Source organism: Morchella importuna, assembly GCF_003444635.1.
Source record: "Morchella importuna strain M04M26 chromosome Unknown Morimp01GS040, whole genome shotgun sequence".
NCBI classification, from domain to species: domain Eukaryota; kingdom Fungi; phylum Ascomycota; class Pezizomycetes; order Pezizales; family Morchellaceae; genus Morchella; species Morchella importuna.
The window spans coordinates 51,122-73,416 of record NW_025763437.1 but is presented as its reverse complement, the minus strand read 5'-3'; the positions used below and the strand labels follow the sequence as shown (position 1 = coordinate 73,416).

The following is a 22,295-nucleotide window of genomic DNA, read 5'->3' as shown; positions in this document are numbered from 1 at the left end:
GGAGGACGTTATGGGTTATGGGTTGTCCTGCTGCATGCACATGCACAACATGGATCGAGACATGTGGGAGGAGAGGGAGGAGGGCAGGTGGGAGGTACATGAAGGTAGTTACCGTTATTCTCGTACCTGAGCTTGAAAGAAGAGACATAGGCACAATGGGGGATGAGAGTGCAGAGATCGAGAGCTAGAGAGCCTCATGGGCCAGCAGTGGGGTGCACGTGAGGTAAGTGGCTTTTATGAAACTGTCCAAACAGTGCATGAAACCCCTCCTGATCAAGCCTTGGGACAAGTACTATGTGCTTCTGCTATATCTATAATAAAACCCCCCGTACTGACAGGTGTCATTGCTGTTAGAGTTCATTAGCGAGCGCCAGAGCGACAGACAATAGCTAGACGGCGGTAGAGTTCTGTCTCATCCCTACAGTTACAGATAGCCGTTGGCCATCATCATCCCTGGAACCCTGCGCGGCAATTACATGTAATTCTCGTGTCTGTCATGTATGTATGAGTCTAATATTGCTGGGTACTTGTATCTCGTATGTACCCAAGGGGCGTTCAGGTACGGTACCTGCTAGCTTGTCAGGGTTAGGGTTCTAATATCCACTACCTTTTCTCCAGCTCGAGCATCTCGGTCCATGGCTCTAAAGCTGCACATTCGACGGATTTTAGCGGTGGGATTTGATTGCGAATGAGTCCAATTGAATGTGTGAATTGCGTTTAACGCGAATGGTGGTACGTACTTCGGACGTATGTACTTCGCCTCTAACTAATCTCGCTATTTATGTGCTGACCGTCGTGTAGTTCCACAATGCATCAGCTTCTAATTCTACCGAGCACGCAATTCCCAGGTACCATTTGTCCAGTGATTGTGCTACAATACTTCGTGTTCCATTTCTAAAGCTTGGTATAGTTACAGCCATTCAATCATACAAATCAATAAAACCAATAAAAGATGATAACCGCTTCTACTCATTAAACAAAACAGCATCGAGTCCATTTCTAAAATCTCACAGTACCTCCGTTCGTTCATCAAATCGTGTATTTATATCTCGGCCTGCAATAATCAGCACATGCTCAGAAAGTCTGAAGAAAGGGGTAACATACGACTCATCACCCAATTCCGCAATATCCTCCTCGCTCATTCCGGCAACTAGATGGTCCTCATCACCACGTGCGCGGCGTGCATTGAGTCTCGAGAGCCAGAACTACATGGCACAAATTCTCAGCTAAAGGATACGGCGAGGAGAAAGGAAGATGATACTACGTACCCACATAAAAGCATAAATGAGGCCCGCAAATCCCACCATCGAGAGGGACACGGCATGCCCCTTGATATACCTAGGACTATCTGCCGAAAGATAAATCTACCAACCCACATAATCACCATTAGTTATCATCCATTTACCACCGTAGAGGAGGGGTGGAAACTCACAAATGGTGCCATGATACCACTCGCATTCCCGACCGTCAATTGGAACCCACTCGCCGCAGTCCTCTTTCCGTACCTAGGGCAATTGTTTGGCAGCCATGCCAGTGGAAGCCCTACTGCAACATACAGTCCCATGGCAACCAAGAAGCACCCTAGATAGTGCACGCCGCTGGATGCATCTGATAGCAATATCCCGTATCCGATGATGGAGATACAGCAAAAGATTATCGCGAAGAGACCGCGCTTCTGGTGTGCATCTGACAGTCGTGCAATGAGGAGGTAGGTTATTGCACCGAGAGCGTAACAAGGGATTGTTAGTGCTTGCACTTGTGGGTTGGACCAATGGCCGATTGCTTTGATGATGGTGGGTAGGAAAGTGCTGAAACCGTAGAGCATAGTGTCGATCCCGAACTGTGCGAACGCACTATCTAAGAGTCAGTTATTGGTAAAGTCTCAGAGTGTGGCAGAGGAGAAACATACAAAGCCCAGCACTTCCAATCCGTAAAGCATTTTTTGACATCCGCCCAGTGGAACGCTTGCGCACTTGTCGTATTCGCGACCTCTCTCCCGCGCCTCTTCACAAGGAAAGCCTTCTCTTCCTCCGATAGGTACCCGGCGGTCTCAACACTATCAGCCAACCACCAGTACGTAGCAATGCCCAGAATGATCGTCGGAATCCCTTCAATAATCAAGATCCACCTCCAACCTCGCATGTCCTGCACGCCGTCCATGAAACCAATCAGGTATGCTAACAGACCACCACATGCGCCGGCCAGTGCAGCGGAGACAAAGAGGTATCCAATGCGTAGTGCCAGCTCACGCTTGCTGTAGAAGAAGGTGAGATACACCGTGAGGCCGGGGAAGAGCCCGGCTTCGACGGCGCCGAGGAGGAGGCGGCAAGCGAGGAGGGCGCCGTAGGAGTGGACGAGACCGGTTAGAGTTGCTATGATACCCCATATGAAGGTGATGAGGGCGACTATGTTGTCAGTGGTTGTGGTTCCGGGGAAGAATAGAGATACTTACTGTAGCGGCGGGGTGTAAATTTCTTCAGCACGAGGTTGCTGGGAATCTCAAAGAGCTACAGTAACAGTATCAGAGCAAAGATTCTTGCACTAACATGCGGGAAGTATGTATAGGGACTCACAAGGTAAGTAACAAACAGGATCGATACCGCGATCTGATACTGGTTCCCATGGAGTCCCAGGTCCTCCTCTAAACCGTAAAGTCTCGCATTCCCGATATTGACTCTGTAGAAGCTGCCATTAACTCAATTGTCCCCTTAACAACAATCGTAATAGGGAGCAGTCCAGTACCTATCAAGAAAACTGAAAAGATACAGCAGCATAATCACGGGTATGATATGCCTATCCAGCTTCCTAACAAGCTTCTTCTCAAACTCGACATCGTAACCTTCTTCCCCGCCTCCGCTGTTACCGCCACTGAGCGAGGATTGCTGTGATAACTTCTCCATGCTGTGATGCTTTGGTGTTGAGGAGCTCTTTCCTTTTGCTGCTGCTGGAGAAGCAGGCTTTATGTTATGACGCGGATGTTGTGTTTTACTTTTACTCAGGCGCTTGCATGCAGCCAGCCAGATCGTGAGACTCGGCAGGGAGCGGATCATTTTTGCTTTTACTAATCATCCTTCCTCTGTTCCTTTCCCCGCCGGGCCCTCCCCGTGAGAGAGAGATAGCCTTATCGTCCTTACGTTTCTCCTGCGGATTTTTCTGTGATCCTTGTGTTTTTGTGGCACCCTGCCCGGTAACTTAATCCCTGTGGTGATGATCCCGCCAAAGGAGGCGCGATACGCGATCCAGTGGGTCGGTATAGATGGAGCGACCAATCGGAGGATGAGAGCTCCCAAAACGTGAGATGTGGAGTTGTGACAGCCTTTATCGAAATGCCGAAATCCTAATGTTTCCAGCATGTCGACTCTTGTTGAGGTACGGATGGTAGAGGCTGATCATGCTAATAATTGTTGTGAACTGTTTAACTGGATGTAGTATGACATCCCGTACCGTAACAAGCTCTTACCTTCCTAACTTGAGAGTCCAGAGAGCATGTATCCTAATAAAGGAGGCCATAGTAGAGTGTATTCTTGACACTAAGCTCTACTTGGTGTTAATTGCTACTGGAGGAGCTCCCCTGTTGCTTATAACGGTTGGATTGAGGAGGTCGGAAGGAGAAACGGTGCGGAAAAAGCTTAACACGGAAATATGTCACCCTCAAACGGTTGCTCCGTGTAGCTACCCGTGTTCAGGGAAGAGACAGGCACGATTATGCCGGAATCTAGAAGAGTTTGTGAGCTATAGATGACCATCAAATCGATAGTGGTACTACACAGTAAAGCAAATATCACAAAATTTAGTTGATCAATCGACGCCGGCGTTAAAGAGGTTTCCCCGGGCTTACTGCCAGTTCCGGAAGCTTTTAAATTTAATACACGGCCATAAATAGGAGAAATGACCTCCTTCAAAGAAGTTCAAAGAAGGGATAACTATATCGAATTTCTTTAAAATCATTGTGGGACTAGGTAGTGTCTGATTTTACTTTGTACTTATATACCTACAATTTGATATTTGTTTGGTAATATAGGTATAGTCCGGGAGCATTAATCTGAATGGCACACGACCTTTCCCTTCGGGCTTTCGATGGCTTGCAGATCTATTAATACCGGGCATATCGGTAGGCTGTAAGTGCAGCATTATTTGGTCAGCCAAAGCTACTAGGATTGAAGTGAGCTAAAGTGCAAAACGGGCAATCTTTTGTATTAATGAATGAAGTCTCTTACATAACACATATTCCTGCAGGGCAATCGACCTACATACGATCTCGTACGTTTACTTGGGTTCGTATAGATTAGGATTCTATAGATAACAGGTATGAAATTGGGAGTGTAGACTCAAATTGACGGGCTGCGCTGGCAGAGTTTAGATGATCTGGTTGATATGAGATGGATTTGATTGAAGGAGCACCTCTCTAATACCTTATGCGGTCTCTACAGTACGATCTGGCATGCCCTAATTAGAAACTAATTGATTAAGCACCGCTTCATTTAAAATTGAGTATCATAAACATAACAAGGATATCACTCCTAGTAAGACAGGTATTTCGCAAACACATTGTATCGTGAGTATATCAATGTCTAATCCCAGAATAGAAAGCAACAGAAAAGCCTCCCTTTTATCAATACGACCATAACCATATTAACCAAGACCAATAACACCATAATAACAAACGAATCCCAATGGCCAGAAAGAAAAGAAACTAATGAGAAATATACTGAAAGCAGCTGCTGACGATCCCTTCCCCACTTTCCTGTCTCAATAACAGATCCTGAATCCTCTCCAAACCGCCTCCTTTGGTATCACTAAAATGGTTCCAGGTGCTCGTATCGCCATAGAGCATGGCCGGCGCTTTAATAAATTGTCTCCAGTCCTTGCATCTTTTGCACTTAAATGTATCGTGCGTGTTACTATTTGTGTCCGGGTGGAACAGGAATAACTCCTTCAACGAATCAAGTGTGAAATGGCGTTCCACATCCTCACCCCCATCAACAACGCACGATGAGAGTGATTGCTTGTGTGACTGTCTCTGGAAGATCTTCTCCTCAATGGTACCAGTTGCGATGAACCGGTATACGAAACAGTCCTTCTTCTGCCCATCACGCCAAACACGAGCCAGCGCCTGCTGGTCAGCTGCGGGGTTCCAATCTGGATCGAAGAGGACCAAGCGGTTGGCACCGATAAGGTTGAGACCGCATCCACCAGCTTTGGACGAAAGAAGAAAAACGAATTCTTCACCTTCGGGATTGTTGAATTTGTCAACGAGCTTTTGGCGCTTATTGACATTCATTGAGCCGTCAAGTCGGAGAGAACCGTAACCTCGGCTGCGGCAAAGTTTTTCAAAAATATCAAGGGTTTGGGTATAATTACTGATGAGGACGATTTTATCATTTGTGTCTTGGCGAATACGGGCAAGCATTCGGTCTAGAACTACCATCTTTCCGGAATACCATGTCTTGACCTCACGGTCTCGGCTACTCCTGGCGTCCTTGGGGATATAATCCTCTGGAAATAAATTCTCGCACCCCGGAAGATCGTCGGGGAGATCCAATAGGTCGGGATGGTTACATAGCTTTTTAAGTAGGCCGATAGCCTTAAGAGGTTGGGAACCTTTACCTCTAAGTAGACTTTTAATTTCAGGTGAGGTAATAAAGTATTTGTATAGCGCCTCCTGGAAAGGTGCAAGTTTGCAGAATACGACATGCTCGTACTTGACGGGAAGATATTTCGACAGGATATCGTTAGTTCGACGGATGATAAACTTATTGACGAGATCAGCAAGATCCTTAAGGCATTCATCGCCCTTTTTGCGTTCTTCCTCGGTACCATCGGCATCACGACCACGTAGAATAGGCAGTTCGTACTTCTTGCGGAAGTCCAGACGAGTGCCAAGAAGATTAGGGTTGGCAAAATTGAGGAGGGAAAAGTATTCAGATAAATCGTTTTGGATAGGCGTTCCAGATAAGATAACTCGCCTATCGACATTAAGAGCAGTTAAAGCGGTGAAGGTTTGACTCTCTCCGTTCTTCAGCCGATGTCCTTCGTCACAAAGCAAAAGTCCAATAGGTACCCCCGCGAGCTCGCCAGCATTCAGACGTAGCGTCTCGTAACTTACTATCAAAACAGGCCTTACTACACTTCTGCCACTGGCGATTGCCCATTGCTTTAATTGTGCTGTAAGCTCGGCTTTTGATGCTTTACCGTCAATTGCAAACGGGGTGACTGTATCCTTTCCGAGCCACTTGACCAATTCGTTGGCCCAATTGCGGACTAGTGATGAAGGACATGCGATGACACATTTTTGAATGGTTGACTTTCCGGGCTCCGGAGATTGTTTGAGCAAAGTCCACATGAGGGCTATGCATTGTAATGTTTTCCCGAGACCCATCTCGTCGGCCATGATACAGCCATTGGCTTTGGGATCGATCATACCCGTAACACACTTGTATAAGAACTAGGAAGAATGTCAGCATCCCTGGGTACCATAGTCAATTGGCAGAAATACAAACCTTTACACCCTCGACCTGATGAGGCCTTAAAACTTTAGCCAACCTGGGGTCAATGACCACAGGTACCTTGGGTATCTCTTCCTTTGCATCCTTATTTATCCCTAATATATCTGCCAAGCTTCTGTGGACCTTCGATACTGTTTGTATCTTCACTTCTCCATCTTCCTCTGTAATTTCAACTTTCTTATCATCTACCGTCGGATCATAAAGCACAATTGAAAACTCGCCGCTCGGATCGTGTAGCGGCCTCGCAATGAAATTGGCTCTCTTCCTCATCCCCAATGCCGGTGCCGGTCTTTGAGCGTCATAACCCCCAGCATTCTTATTGATAAGCGGAACTGCAAAACGTTGTCGGAACATCGTCTCCTTGTCCTTGGGTTTAAAGACCGGAAACGCCTTGTTCTTCTCCAAATTCCCCAGCACAACTCTCTTCTCCTCGCCCTCTTTCACGAATTCGCCATCGTCATCACCTCCATCCTGATCCTTGTAGGAAACCTTACGCTTCTTCCTTGCTGGTAGTGCACGCTCACGGGTTTGTGGAGCTGAGCCAGGACATTTGAACGGCTTGACGAGCTTCGTGAGTGTGTCCGTGGTGGCGCTGCCGTAGAGTCGTGTAGCGGTTCGTTTGAGCGGAGTCTTTGTGTTTTCGTCGGCTACTACCTTGGCTACCTTGGGACGATGCATGGTGATCGTGGTGGACTTCACACGATGGATGGTTCAATTCGGAGGTGTGAGGGATGCGGTGCTGAAAATCGAAAAAAAAAAAGTCGCGACGGGGGGACGCGTTTAGTAGTTTCGTGGCGGAGTCACGGGGAAGAGCAATTAAGAGTCATCATTGATGGGCTAATCGGGTCTGGCCCATGGTGCATCTTATCTAATCTAATCTGGTCCAGGCGAGTGACCTCGTGTGAGTGAACAAATAATGTCTGAACTCTACGGCGCAACAAATGGAATCGTGGACCACACCAATTCTCCTCTGTCTAAGAATTTATTTTCTCGATACATAGATACATAAATACATGACAAGTTAAGCTTAAATAAGATTTCGACCGCAATAAACAAACTTACAAAATGAACAATAATACAGAGCGCTATTCAAACATCCAATCATCCACTGATACTTCAATAAACAGATTAACCAAAAAAAAAAAAAAAAAAAAAAAAGGAGGCCATCATATCACTCATGGGTCGTCGTGGCGGCTCGGATTGCTCCTCCTACCCGTATCTCCATTCGGAACTTTTAGCGTATTTGTTTCATCTTCCCTCTCCCCCGTAACCAGCTCTCCTGTATCTCTTCTCTCTTCCACCATAACACCACTAATCCTCCCTTCAAACATTGCCTCAGGCGTCGGGTCGCCATCCGGATCTAATGACTGCTCATAATTCATTCTCATCATAGGAGTAGCTCCAGCCCCAATCGCTGTCACCATCGTATCTTCAAGCGCCTCCGCAACATTCACATTACCAATCAATCCCATTTCTGCGTCCTGATTCAGCAAATTGGGGTCGTCAAGTAAGGGAAGGTCGTCGGTCCACCGCCAGACAAGGTAGCGTTTAATGCGGTTCCAGGCACCGATGGGCTCGTCATCTCCTAGATTCCTCACTTGCGCGCGGTTGTTTGCTGCCCAGCGGGTAATGAACCACCACTTGAATCTTGCGATTCGAGTAGCGGGCTGTACGAAATCCCTCGGTCCTTGACGGGTCCAGAGGTCAGGGCGGCGGTTGTTGAGATCCATGTAGAAGGCTTCGTAGATTCCGCGTTGTTGGGGCGACTGTCGGTGCCGAGAGAGGATGTGCTTGAGGATGTACCAAGATAGGAGGACAAATATCATCTTTTAATGGTTAGTTGGTGTAGAATAAAGGAGGGGTGGATGGTACTTACAAATGGGACGGTAGTTATAAAGTACCATTTTATGGAAGGGTTGTTCTCGAAGAGGTCAACGTTCATACCAAAGAAACCGGATATAAAGGTGAGAGGAAGGAAGATAAAGGTCACCCAGGATAATCTCCACATGCTGGTGCCTAGCTGCAACGACTGCCGGGAGTCTCTGATTGCAACTGATTTATACATCTACCATGGTTATCAGTAACGTACTGCAATAATGATCAAAATCGCATATTTCAGGACTCACCAATTCTGACAGGTTATTGGTTCGCTTTACTAAATCTTCCTCTATCAGATTCAACAACCTTGCATAATCCCCTGGAGACTCCTGGAGCCATTTCCCCTCATCGCTTCGGTCACCGTCGATGTCGACAAGATATTTTCGCATATCATTCACAACGTCGATGTGCGTGAACATAAGCTTCTCATACTTAAGCCAACGCGCGGAGTTTCGCCAGAGTTCAGGCGCGCGACTCTCGTCGGCGGGTTGCTCATATATTTTCTCCTCCTATTCCATGTTAACCACCTTCCTTTGTAGTAATCGCTGGCTCAGAGAATCATACCAATATACTAACATGCTCCCAGCTTGCATCCAGCAGAGATTCCCAACTATCTGCCACTGCCTTGAATATATCTTGCATGATGATATTCATCAATCCTAATGCGGCCACATCTACGTTCATCTCCTTGACATGTGGATCGAACGGCAATCTCCTCCACTTGCTCTCCCACTCCCCTCTGGCAGGTAGTAGTGTATGCTCTATATGTCGTGTGTATGAATTATCGAATATGATGATTGTATTCCCATTGTCATACAGCTCTTCGAGGGTGTTAAGATCCCGGTATGGGGAAACAATGTCAGGGCCCGGGGTTTGTAGGTCGGGGGCGTTGTACTGAACATAAACAGACAGCCTTTGCGAGAATACATTATAGCGGTGCGCAGCGTTATCTGTGTGGGGAATGTGTTAGCTTTGAGTTGATAAATTTTATCAGCCTCATGTCATCTCCAGCGTATGGTTTGCAGGTAAATGCATGAGTCCAGTATTTATATGTGTATTTCCGGTACCATTTGAATCGTAGCCTTGCAGTCCCAGAATTCTTGACTCTTTGTCTATCTGTCGTTCTACTTCGGGACAGACATAGTGTTTCATATAATCCAGTCCGAAAGAGCACTTTGTGATTCCTAAATCATAATTAATATTAGTAAAAGCTTTCTCTGCAACTATTCGCCCTTCCTTACAAGTACGCACCTCTCCAAGGATCAGATGTAGTCCTCCATGTTTTCCCGAGTAACAGTGGTTTTCCAGCTCGTCGTTGCGGTTTCTTCTGTAAGAGCCAATCGCCGAATTCTTGTAACCCGATGATTTCGTCGTTATCTTTGATGCGGAATTTATAGATGAGGAATTTGGTTGCCCAGCTGGAGTTCTGTACGTGGCTGTTTAATCAGGCTAGTTAGTGTTTGCTTATAGACGAGTTATTAAGGAGTATATCGGTGGTCGTACATAACTCGAAGAGCTCGTGATGGGTTCTTGTTCTACATTTACTTGTGGTTAGCTGTGCAACTGCTATATACGAGGCTCATATGAAATATAATAACAGACAAATATACCTCTCTGTACATAGCCTTCAGAACCGGTAGATCATGGATCTCATTGAAGATAACTCGCTCCTCCAATCCTTTTCCGTCGCCATCTATCTCCCTGTAAGTAAGTAACCCCCTGCACTACCTCCCAGCTCCAGGGTATATACCTTTATAGCCCTCCAGAAAATCAATCATCAACACCCTCGGCTGTCCCTTTTGCTCCTCCGTATAGCCCTTCGTATGCCATTTCAAACCCGGAGTATCGCGCCCTGCAACTATACAAGATCAGCCACTGCCAACCATATAGCTACTGCTACTCTAGCTACTTTCTTCTAGCTAGCTAGAAGAATAGACGTACCTCCTTTGAGTGGTATGCTGAAACGTGTTTTGCACTCGGGGTCTGTTGCACAAGTTAGCTATGTTTTCGGCCCAAATAGTAGAATAGTAATGGAAAATACCCTCCATCGTCGACCCTCCACCAGTCGTCGACCCTCCACCAGTCGTCGTTGCAGCGGAAACTTGTCGCGATATCGGCTCCATATTTGTCGTTTTTGTCTGCCAGCGCTCGGAGAAAGAGGTTTTCGGAAGCTACGATTATACTCCAAGTCACATATGATCAAGGCTGGTTATTCTACGTGTGTTTTCTGAACTACATGTATGTAGCTACGCGTGCACTCTCCACCGGTGGTGTGTGCCTTGTCTTGGCTCGGTGGGATGCATCCGAAGTTTGAGGCTCGGCTGCTGCTGCTGTTGGGGATGGTATCCTTGTCAGCTTGGTGTAACGGTCAGCGCTAGGGGATGGAGGGGAAATGATTTTCGTGCATCTGAAGTGAGAGGGAATAGAGTGATTGTTGGATGATGGAGGCGGGTTAATTTAGAGCGGGTAAAGGGGACGCGAAGGTTGGTGATCCTCATAGGGCATCACTCGGTCCGATGGTGGTGGTTGGTAGTTGGTGAGTTCAGGACTAAGGGGGGGGGTGTGCCGCACGTTACTGGACTTTTGTAAGATTGCGGATGATTTTACGGTATAAAAATCAATAGTGTTTGATGCTTATTCAATCTTGTATAGACTACATGTACATATATCTTATTTTAAGGCAATTATAAAAAAACACTTTATATATTATCACTAATCTAGATGTTTTATCCCTTAGCCCAACACCAACTAGGGGCCGTTTAGACCTCACGCGCAGTCATAGTCTTATTCGCTGAGATACACTCAAAAACGTCCGTAAACTGCAGAGGAGCTTGATGGGGGATTCTTATTCCACCAATTGAGGGCTTTGCAGTATTGCGTGACTACGATAACAATTTAATGATAGACACGTATGTTGTCTCGAGACCCCGAGGAAACGTATATATAGATCATTGTCTCGAGTTTTCAAGACTCGCTTTAAAGAATACGAGACGAGACTTTAAATCGTCTGGTCTTGTCTCGTGACCATCGCCGTACAAGATGGGTTGCGACACAGCACAGGTTTTGTCATAGAGTAATACTTAGGTATATGGCTGGGGGCTCAAACCTTTGGGTTTGTTGAAAGCTGCACTGTTGGGGTATTTATGTCATCAGTGTAACCCGCGACACGTGTAATTAAGTCAACTACATATATGTATTGACAGCGGCCGTGGTTGCAACAGTTCTCACTGTCAACAGACTTACAGCGAAAGCTTGCTATAACGGTACTTTCTATAAGGGTAATCTCTCTATAACGGTAGCACTTCTCGGTCCTTTTTGCCTGGCTTTCAGCACCAGCACCTCCTATATAAGGGTAATCTCTCTATAACGGTACCAAATTCCGGTCCCAAGCGTACCGTTATAGCAAGCTTTCGCTGTACTCCTACACCCGTAGTACAGATAGAACGCAATTCCTACTAAGTATTCTTGCCCGCGCAGCCAATCATTACTCAGAATGACGCTGGGATAACATTCCTGACCGGCGTACTGTACCACGTTACTCCAAGGTCAATGATACATACCTCTCCCCTCCTGGTACACAAACGGAAGATCGATTCTACATAGGACCCTATCACCTTAACCCTGTACCTATCTCACGGAGTCGATCAAACACCACATCCGGCAACTGCCCTCCATCCTCCCGTCATCCTATCTCACTCGGCCGTCGCGCACAGGTGTTTATCTTTTCGTCCCACACGTACAGGGGCACCAGCCGGCCAACGTTTTCTCGATAGATAAAATCTGACAGCTCGCTCGCTTGCTCGCTATCGCCCCGCAGATTACTCTCTTGGTGATAACGTTTTCCTTTGTTTCGAGGTTTCTGTGACGGCGGAGTGACGATCGACTATGACGTTTGAATCCTGAATCCTGAACTCAGAGGTTCGGAGTGATCTGCTCGAGTAATTTGTATTTACCCCCCTGCAAGATAGTCGATAAGGCCCGCCGTGAGACCAGTACTGGCCGTAGGTGCAACTGTACGTCGACACTAAGCCTGGGTGTCTTGCGGGGCTCGTATCCGCTTATAGAGCTCCGTTTTACCCACTGGCAGGCACCCACCGCCCATCGACGGCGGGTAATCTCCAGCACTACCTCGAGTCCCGACGGCCATAATAACCCTAACCCACGCGCTCAAACGCCGCCGGGGGAGAACAAGCTTTCTCCCGAGACTCAGCTAGCCACAGTTGGCGATTACGTAAGGATAGAGTCTGGGCCCGCAGTTCCTCTCGAGTAATAGAAACCTCCGGAGAGTTTCTCTCGAGTAATGGAAATCGATCGAGTAATCCTCACACGACCCACTGGCTGCGGGCGGAGGCGAGCGCTGTGGTCATTTGCTCCTAAATCATACGATACCATGCGGTGTGCGGTTATGAGGTGCTGTTTGTGGGTATTAGGAGGCTGTGATGAATCAGGACTTCGGGCTCAGGTACCTCCCAGGTGTAGATTATTCTGTGAAGGTAAAGGTGTCCACTTTGTCGCACGAATGAACCAAGATGATGTTTTCACATATGCAGGCACATGTACCTACTGTCCTCTACAGCAGTCAAATTATAATTCGCGGGTCTGTAGCAGGCCAGGTCTATATAATCCAGAAACTGAAGTAATTGCAATACGGTGTTCCCCGGCTATCTAGGGGTAAATCGGCCGGTTGCGGCATCCATAACCGATTGGTGACGTTCCTTATCTTATCGATAACCTCAAAGGTTAAACGACCATCGGCATCAGCACCAACTTCCCCTTCCTTCCCTTCCCTTCCCTTCTGTCCGCACGCCTGCAGATAGATAGAGATAGCTAGAGAGGAGAGATAGCTGATCACTGAATTGGAGCGGAGGTACATACGGTACGACTTCCTTTGGTGGCTACACGCAGATTGGCATGTACTTTACACTCTGTGGTAGGTCTGATACTCTATTTTATCCTGCACAGAGGACTCCATCTCTGGCCTGCATTCCCGTTACATCCCGATTCTTTTTCGGGAAGTGCATCTGACAACCATGGATCGCGGGTTCAAGGGACGAAGACCCTTCCTGCTAATGCTGTCTTGGCTAGCCGTATCGGGCTAGTCTGCTTAGATTAGGGCCCTAGTGAAGCTAGGTGAGAATTAGCTTTTGATGGCTGATTTTTTCTCTTTTTTCGCCTTTGCTTTGTTCTGGAAGAATCGTGGACCCTGGAAATATTTTTTTCGGTTAACTGGTGTCCCTAGGAAGGGTGTGCGGTGGGTTTAGGGGGAGCTTAGAGGGTCTAATGCGGTTAGGAATGTGTCCGGGTGGAGAGAGTTCTGGGTGTTAGCTTATCGGCCAGACTACATGTAGTTTTTGTTATCAGTGAGATCTTTTCTTAGCACAAGGGGAATACCCTGGAATTAGATCAAAATGATTACCCCGGGGGGCTTCGCCAGAGTATTTCCTTTAAATCTCCATTTCCCCCTCTGGTTTCTTCCCTTCTATCTTCCTTGGTCCTCTTCCTGCTCCTCCATCTCTCGATAAGATATATAGACCTCCATATCTTCTCTTGTATCCCACTTTCCACATCACATATCAACAAGATTTTTCATAATGGCGCCCCATCTTGAAACCCCGATTGCACCACTATCAACACTACCCACAGAGCTGGACCTCAGCATCTACGAGCTCACCACTCCTCAGGAACTTTCAACAGTTCTCTGTTCCTCACGTGCCGTTGTTTCCGGAACACTCACACCTGCAACTATTCTGATCTCCCCCACCACTGGTAAAATTCTTCGAATCCATACCTCTGTCCTCCCGCGTAGTTCATTCCCGTCAGGGACCCAATACCATGACTACTCTCCTCTTGTAATCATGCCGGGTCTCGTGGACGCACATGTGCATCTCAACGAACCCGGTTGGAGGACCGAGTGGGAAGGCTTTGAAACCGGAACCAAAGCTGCAGCATTTGGTGGTGTCACTACCGTCATTGACATGCCACTGAATGCAATTCCCCCAACTACTACGGTGGAGAATCTTGAGTTGAAGAAGCAAGCAGCAGAAGGACAGTGCTGGGTGGACGTTGGATTTTATGGCGGTGTTATCCCAGGAAACCAGGATCATCTAATTCCTCTTGTTGAAGCTGGGGTGAGAGGCTTCAAGTGTTTCCTTATTGACTCTGGTGTAAGTCTGACGCAATCTTACCAACCGTCTATTTCATGTTAGCTAATACCGATAAATCAATAGGTTGAAGAATTCCCCTGCGTCAGCGCGGAAGATGTATCGATTGCGATGAAGACCCTGTCAAAGTCACCAACAACATTAATGTTCCACGCCGAGATGCTCCCACCCCTCTCACTATCTCTCGGAGACTCTGTTCTCCACAGCGATCCCCCACTCGCTCCTGCTGGACCCCTCGAATCGTACTCCACCTTCCTTGCCTCGCGCCCTCCTGCTTTCGAGACATACGCTATCGAGGAGATCCTCTCACTTGCACATGTAGCGCCTGAGTTACAACTTCACATCGTGCACCTTTCCGCTGCGGAAGGGATCCCACTTGTCCGCAAGGCTAGGGAATGCGGAATAAAACTAACCGCGGAAACCTGTTTCCACTACCTTACGCTTGCGGCCGAAGAGATCGAGGATGGGGATACCAGACATAAGTGCTGCCCTCCTATCCGTGAAGGTACCAACCGCGAGTTCCTCTGGGATGCGCTCAAGGAGGGATTGGTAGAGACGGTTGTCTCTGACCACTCACCATGCACACCTGATTTAAAGATGTTGAAAGACAACGGCGGCGATGGTGATTTCTTCAAGGCATGGGGTGGAATCTCAACTGTAGGGTTGGGACTCAGTATCCTATGGACCGAAGGACAGAAGAGAGATGTATCCTTGGTCCAATGTGCGGAATGGACCAGCTATAAGACAGCAAAGCAGGTCGGTTTGTTGGGAAAGAAGGGCGCGTTGGAGGTTGGCTGGGATGCGGATATCTGCGTTTTTGACCCCGAAGCAGAGTTTACTGTTTGTTGCCCTTTACCCCTAAATATTTTCTGACGACAATCAACTAACACTTTTCTATAGGTTACCACCAACGACATGAAATTCAAAAACAAAGTCACCCCCTACGAGAACAAGACCCTCAAAGGCAAGGTCGTCGAAACATGGCTTCGGGGAAACAAGATCTATTCCGCCTCTGAAGGGTTCCAGAAGTCTGGGCCTTCTGGGGCATTATTGTTGGAGAAGAGACGGTTCCCGAATTAGGGCTTTCCAATGTGAGAGCATCGTAAAATCTTTTCTTTTTTTGTCTGGCCGAGTTATCCTTTAATGGAGTTTTGTGCGTTTGGGTTGCAATTTTTTCATCAGTTTTATTTTTTTGTTTTGAGCCTGAGCTTTACTGCTTGTTAGAGCCTTGTTCTTAGAGAGCGGTCGTGTTGAAACCTACCAGCTAGATCTAGATGTAATGGCTTAATGATATGATCAGATGACCCAACTCAAGTTTCGTTCCCTCCTCTATCCACTTGAATATCTTGATAGAGCCATACTTGAGAAGTAAACGGCCAGAAAGCAGGCCTAGGAGGCCCATTGATGGCCATTTAGAGACGTTGCAAATTATGTTGTCATCGGTAGTGGTGAGCTCCTCACTCCTCACGATCTACGGCTGCATGCATGCCAAGGATCCGCGCTGTAGGGGCTTAAGCGCTTGGCATGGGGCATGAAGGATCACTCGGATGTCGCGGGCAGGGGGATCTATAATTATAAGTTAGATTGTATATCAGTTATACTGATGTGGTAAGCTTCATGAGATGGGGAGACTTGCCTTCGGAATCTCAGGCTGCACTTGTAGATCACTACTTTGAGAGTCATAAGTCAGTATAAGTAAAGCTGGGGAATATGGAGCTATATAGCTATACAAGTAGTTTCCGGCCTTCGGCCGGTACTATATGTATATCAATCAGTCCAATATACAGGCAAACCGCTTTGCGGCTTATTTCTCTATTTACCTGGCAGGCAAAGTCCATCACTATATCTAGATCTGCTCTGGTCAATATGTGCCTTTTCTGATATATTATCCCCATATATCAACGGATAGGTCAGACAATTTCTCCAGTTAAAACTACAGGTATATCCCTTTAACAGCCACCAAGCCGCTAAAATCGAACTACTATCGATTCCCAGAACCAGTAGAAACCCTATTAATACTCTAACACCACTCAGCACAATACCCTATGTTAATATCCAACACAACATGTTTCAAGTGAAACAAAAACATCTCTCAATGAACCAATCAGAAGACTATAAAAGCACATTGCATATGCAGGTTATAATTATATACTTATTAGATGTATACGAGAGAAAGAGAAAGAACAGAGTGATCGATACCGGTGAGTGTATGAGCCCAGGGGTTTAGTTGTCTTCCTATTAGTTGGTGGTCTTTTGATGTACACCAATGCAGCGTTGAAGTCTGCTCACCTTGCACTCGCCGAATCAATTTATTGGTGTAATGCAAATCGTGCTGTGTTTTGTCGGCCCATATCATGTTACGCCGTAGTCTGTGCGTGGGAGCTATAAAGTCCTAAAGGATCGAAAGTTTTAATTTATGGTTCACTTGTGATAGATACGTCCATGTATTTAAGTACACGTAGGTCTTGACACGCGTGGGTTTGGACAGCTGCAGTGGCCATCATTATATCTTCAATCTCTATAACCTTTACGCACTTCTAGTCAAGTTTGTATATAAATAATTGTGCAGTTGATAAACTACAAATATATATACTATTATAATCTTCGTCAAAGTTTAATCATACTGCTACGTACAATCCAAAAATCGTTTCTAAACAAAAGAAATAATAAACAATTATGCTGCGTTAGTCATAAGCCTGTGATATCTAAAGATCACTCATGAAATTTGGAAGGATCGACCCCGAACGAAAAAAAAAAACCTGTAACTGCAATCCTTGTGCGCCGCTGCCGAAATAAATGTAGTAAAGAATAAGAAGACACCGCCGCGCTAGTAAAACAAAAAATAAACAAATAAGCAAAAATTCCGGGCCAATAATTAAGCCAAGAGTGCCGCGCCGGTATTCGCACTTCTCAGAGTGCCATCCCCGAAAAAACCATTCCGGCTACTACAATAAGCGCCCCCGTAGTGGATAATTTATGTGCATCAATACTTCTCGGGGAAGCGTTTCTTTGCGCTTGGCCGTCGCTATCGTTGTCATCGTCATCGTCATCGTCTTCGAGAAGATTAGGGCATAGGCGCTCCCAAGTACTCTCCTTGTAGATTGCGATGTTGTATGGTTCCATACATTCGAGACATCTTGATTTGATTTAGCAAGGAGTTTGCGCGCAGGGGGAAAGGGATACATACGGCTCGATTGAGGCAGTAAAATTACTGTTATGACATGTACAATATGCTTCCGCTGCAGTGATTTCCTGTGCTATGTCGAGCGTGTAATTACAGCTTGCGGCGATGAGGATAACCCCGTAGCACGAGGTGGTTTTGCAGACCTCGCTTCCAAAGTTTTGACCGGCTCTGGCTGTTATTGACAGAAGGATTATTGTGAAGAGGAGCGAAAATGTGAGATTCTTCATAATTCAGAGTTGAGGTAGAGGGGGTTGGGTTGAGAGGTTTGGTTGCGCTAAGGTTTGAGAAGGAGACTGCAAGAGCTGTTAATTAAGCTGATGGGGCACGAGGGAACCAGACTGCACAAGGGAGAAGATAGAGATCTAGGGAGAGATACACTTATGTAGAAGATCCGATTCTTTATGAATGAGCTGCCAGGGTCCCTATCGACACGCGCCAGCACAGATGGGAAAAATTGCTCGTGCTCTGGTCGCACAATGTGATTGGATCGTGCATAGATGTTTTTTTCACAGGCTATGCAATGGCAGACGCCTCCAACATGATCACCCACGGTAATGGCGTACATACATGTACTTACTCTACATGCACCCATACATGTATGTCCCTACACAGCACTGTTTGTTACTCTACTCTACCAGCTCGACAACCCAGGAATGACGTGGAAGAGCAGCTTGTCAGCGATAGCTCAAGTGTTTTACCATTTCTCTTCCACCCCTCCCCCCCTTCCCGCCCGATTCAAACTTTCTTCGGCGAGTGTTTCCCAGCACTGTTCTAGCTTCTCCGACACCTGTCTCATCATCCCTCAAGAGTACCTACACTCCCGGAACTACTCTAACTGTGCCTCTGCACAGGCTCCCGAGATATCCAAGCGCCATCGCGATCTATCTCATAACCGTTTATTCTATCTTGAAATAGAGTAGACACGCTTAATTGCTCTCGTCTAAGGAAGTTGAGCTGAACCTGCACATCATGATCCCTCCAAGCTAGATTACGCGTACATCTGCCGCCAATGCTTGGTATATCTTGTCTTGAGTCTTGACACTAACAACGTCCATGCATCTATGTCATTTTCCATCCGGAGGTGGTGGCCTTTTGTCTAGCATTTCTGCGGCTCCCGATTCTGCTTCTATCAAGAGGGCTGGAAACCAGACCGGGCCTAGATGAACACTCTGCCCTGGGAGGCTCCAATGGTTGGACAAGGGATGCAGCTGCATGCAGCTAGACCGATCCTGGCCATATAAGTGTGGCAGTGCAATGCTTGTCTTTAACGTCTGAGACATCTCCAGGATTTGAGTCGGAAAAACGGCTGTGGGTTAGGTTTAGAAGATAACACTCAGGTTCCCAAAAAGCTTTTCACTCTAGATCTGTCAGCTCAAGCAATTCGGAAAGGCCGGAGCTTATGCCACTCGAAACTCGACCCCGTATATATACTTCTAGCTGGAGGCAATGCTGTACCGCGCAGAGATATATCGAAGGACAACTCTTCAATATTCCTGCTTCTGAAACAGCAGGATCGTTACTTATCTAGGATTATTTTTTTGGGTGTGACTGCAAATAACAATCAGCTCGCGCTGTTACAACAATGGGGCTTACGTAGGAGTCATTAATTTGTATTTGATGTGCAGACAAATCTGCCACGTTCCAAGAAGCGATCCAACGGCTTAATTTCATGTCCGATGGCCAATATAATTAGCACCTATCATCACTTGTCCACCCTTGTGGAGGAACACATACGCACTGCTATTATCAGGGGCTTACAGAATGTTGTGAAACAGAGATTACTATCGATATCTAATTTTTATTAGAATTTATGTAGGTCGTAGTACACCGGCCACTGGTATCGGAGACACATTACGAGCATTAATAACCAGCGACAACCATCTCATCCGTAAAAGTTGTGTAGCTACAGTACGAAAAACGGGGTGAAATCGGTACTGTATGACTGCGGGATTCAGTGAATAATACGGAATTAAACCGGCATCACAAAAAGAATACCGTAGTAATGCCGCATTCTTACTGCATTACTATAAGCTCATTAACGGGAATAACGTAGCGAATCCATACCCTTTTTTTTTGGTATTGTATGTATCTTGAGAAATTAACCAGTCGAGAGGAAAGCATTATAACCTTAAAGTACATTCAAGCGGAATATTGCCTCATGTGGCGAGTATATAACCAAATAGGCGGGAAGAATTAGTATGTAGTTTCCTAGCCCTACAAAAATAAAAATATAGGTGGATAGCCAGTACCCTTATGGGGCGATCGCTCTTGATGGTGTCATTATAGAAGAGCTATACTGTATTAACTACATGTATGGTAGACGAAGCTCCAGTCAAGGATGACACGGTTCCAAAGATTACATATATACAGATTTTTAAATCCATGGGGAGTCTTGGCATGAACGAGTGATATCCTGTGCTTACAACAGATCGTCTGTTTCTTATCCTTGACGAAATACTACATAATCTCCATGATTGAACTTCATGATTAAATCTTCGTGTATAGGATGTTATCAGAGTTCCTACGACATTTATAAAAACGTCCCTTACCTCCGACACAACTCTGGTGAGTGTACAGTACTCCCGATACCACCATCTACATGTAGCTACGTGTACATATAGTACTGAACAACGTTAACGCTCAGTGCTTTAAGTGCATTTGAAGTAAACAAGAGGACACATTTAACATGGGGAAAGTCTTGGGCTTACTAAGTGTTCATGAGCGGCGAAAGTCTATTAAAGACTGCTTGGGCGGCGAAATTCGGAGCAAAGTCTTGGAATAAACGGCTCGAAGCCCAATAGAACACGCGTCTTCACTGAATCCTGCCACTTTTGCGTCTCATTTATAAGGCCTGTTTATTTGTAGCATTGGCGTAAAAGGTATCACCAAGAGCCATTTTTCGACTATATAAAGAGCCCCTTCCCGCCTCCGTATCTCTATCATCATTCAACTCTTCAATCTCAACACCAAGCATTACACATACTTTCTTCACATTCCAACTTTCGTAGTACTCAAAAGTCTCTACCAAACAACAGCGATAATGTCTGGAACCAACAACTCCGCTGCTACTCCTTCATACCTCGATAAGGCCAAGGATGCCATGCATTCTGTTGTTGGCAATTTGACCGGTAGGCCCACCTTTTCCAATATCTCTTTTCTTTATAATCCCTTCGTCTACTAGTATTTGAGATACTAAGCTGACGATCATGCTCCAGGCCACGATGACAAAGAGACTGCTTCCAAGTCTTTCGTCCCCAAAGTCTCCTCAGCTTGCACTGCTGCCGCCGAGAATGTTTGTGGAGATTGTGAGACTACAACCAAGTCGATGAAGGATACTGAGGGCTCTACTCAGAAGACTGCCATTAAGGCTATGAAGGATACCGATGGTGCTATCCAGATGACCATTGGGGAAGCCGCTGATATGGGCGGTGCCTGTAAGTCTAAGGCTGCTGAAGCCGGTGACGCCATCAAGAAGGTTTTTTCAGATGCCGAGAAAAATGTCGAGGCCTGTGACATTATGAAGAAATCTTCTTCAGAAGCTGGTAAAAACGTTATTTCAGAAGATGAAAAAGGTATGTGAAACTCAAACTCAAACCGAGTGCTATTATTAAAACTAACAAATAATTAGTCGACTCCAAGGTCCTTGATGATTCTGCTAAGAAGGTCGAAATGAAGAAGGATGCACACATGCACAAATCTTCGGCTGATCCTAAATTGATGGATGGCGCTTCTGATACCAAAGCTGAGAAGATGGATATCGAGGAGAAATCTGCTGAGAAGGCAGATCACAAAGCTTCCCATAAGATGATGGACGACAAGATGGACAACAAGATGGACCACAAAAAGATGGATCCTAAGATGATGGAAGATGAGAAGAGGGAGAAGACCCCTATCGAGAAGCAGGCTACTGCAGCTGACAAGATGGATGACGTTTCCGAGAACGCCGCTTGTGCCATGGAGGGATCGTCTTGCGGCAAAGTTGTTCGCGGTTTGTGCATTCCTCATACTCCTTTGACAACCAGAAACTAATATTCGCAGACTTACCTTCTGATATGCATAAGTATGAGGTAGGAGAGCAGGTGTGCTCCAAGAACGGTTCCGCCGATATCGATATCGATACCAAGGGTAAGCCACATCTATCGTGTTTGGTTTAAAGTTCCAATTCAGCTACTGACAATTTTGGCAAGGCTGTTAGAAATGCTATAATTAAATTGTAAATAGGGAATGTGGACTTGCAGGAGATGGCGTTTGTAACGTCTGTTTGGCGCTGCATTGACTTGTTTTTAGTGGACTTCTAATATAACTATGATAATCCCGCGATTGCACTGTTCTTTGTGGGTTAATATAAGCCCGTTGGTGAACACCGTATATAAAAGTATGAGAATTGCTAGCCATAACGCTGGTCTCGAAAGCCTGTTTCTTGAATTGGTCTTTTTTCCCTAATGTGTAAATTGTGCGCGGTTGTGATTTGATTTTGAGAACCTGTTGTGGTGGTAGAAATACGTATATTTCTACATGTTGTTTCCTCAGTTTTTGTTCGCGTCACAACACCTCTAGCTGAACCGA

General features: G+C 46.2%; 7 protein-coding genes across 7 annotated transcripts; 2 read left to right on the top strand and 5 right to left on the bottom strand.

Annotated features, from left to right (window-relative positions):
- Nucleotides 1-1,029: 1,029 nt before the first annotated feature.
- On the bottom strand, nt 1,030-3,050 carry LAJ45_09910 (uncharacterized protein; the record flags this gene model as incomplete). The annotated part of the gene is made up of 8 exons (XM_046119441.1): nt 1,030-1,054; nt 1,105-1,205; nt 1,269-1,364; nt 1,433-1,853; nt 1,910-2,405; nt 2,453-2,507; nt 2,574-2,676; nt 2,743-3,050. The coding sequence occupies 8 exons, from the start codon at nt 3,048-3,050 to the stop codon at nt 1,030-1,032; spliced, it is 1,605 nt and encodes a 534-aa protein (XP_045967292.1).
- Nucleotides 3,051-4,693: 1,643 nt separating this feature from the next.
- On the bottom strand, nt 4,694-7,184 carry LAJ45_09909 (uncharacterized protein; the record flags this gene model as incomplete). Its single annotated transcript, XM_046119440.1, has 2 exons — nt 4,694-6,445; nt 6,501-7,184. 2 exons carry the CDS (start codon nt 7,182-7,184, stop codon nt 4,694-4,696), a joined length of 2,436 nt encoding a protein of 811 aa, XP_045967291.1.
- Nucleotides 7,185-7,681: 497 nt separating this feature from the next.
- LAJ45_09908 (uncharacterized protein) lies at nt 7,682-10,507 on the bottom strand (the record flags this gene model as incomplete). Its single annotated transcript, XM_046119439.1, has 11 exons — nt 7,682-8,332; nt 8,383-8,571; nt 8,633-8,893; nt 8,949-9,334; nt 9,452-9,568; nt 9,636-9,820; nt 9,888-9,919; nt 9,995-10,077; nt 10,135-10,242; nt 10,326-10,367; nt 10,426-10,507. 11 exons carry the CDS (start codon nt 10,505-10,507, stop codon nt 7,682-7,684), a joined length of 2,136 nt encoding a protein of 711 aa, XP_045967290.1.
- A 2,104-nt stretch (nt 10,508-12,611) lies between these two features.
- LAJ45_09907 (uncharacterized protein) lies at nt 12,612-13,356 on the bottom strand (the record flags this gene model as incomplete). The annotated part of the gene is made up of 3 exons (XM_046119438.1): nt 12,612-12,797; nt 12,851-12,869; nt 13,307-13,356. 3 exons carry the CDS (start codon nt 13,354-13,356, stop codon nt 12,612-12,614), a joined length of 255 nt encoding a protein of 84 aa, XP_045967289.1.
- Nucleotides 13,357-13,975: 619 nt separating this feature from the next.
- On the top strand, nt 13,976-15,625 carry LAJ45_09906 (uncharacterized protein; the record flags this gene model as incomplete). Its single annotated transcript, XM_046119437.1, has 3 exons — nt 13,976-14,548; nt 14,612-15,385; nt 15,446-15,625. The coding sequence occupies 3 exons, from the start codon at nt 13,976-13,978 to the stop codon at nt 15,623-15,625; spliced, it is 1,527 nt and encodes a 508-aa protein (XP_045967288.1).
- Nucleotides 15,626-17,455: 1,830 nt separating this feature from the next.
- Nucleotides 17,456-18,430, bottom strand: LAJ45_09905 (uncharacterized protein; the record flags this gene model as incomplete). The annotated part of the gene is made up of 5 exons (XM_046119436.1): nt 17,456-17,681; nt 17,733-17,756; nt 17,824-18,022; nt 18,106-18,151; nt 18,428-18,430. 5 exons carry the CDS (start codon nt 18,428-18,430, stop codon nt 17,456-17,458), a joined length of 498 nt encoding a protein of 165 aa, XP_045967287.1.
- Nucleotides 18,431-20,769: 2,339 nt separating this feature from the next.
- LAJ45_09904 (uncharacterized protein) lies at nt 20,770-21,924 on the top strand (the record flags this gene model as incomplete). Its single annotated transcript, XM_046119435.1, has 5 exons — nt 20,770-20,857; nt 20,945-21,301; nt 21,358-21,717; nt 21,768-21,854; nt 21,917-21,924. The coding sequence occupies 5 exons, from the start codon at nt 20,770-20,772 to the stop codon at nt 21,922-21,924; spliced, it is 900 nt and encodes a 299-aa protein (XP_045967286.1).
- Between the last annotated feature and the right edge of the window lie 371 nt (nt 21,925-22,295).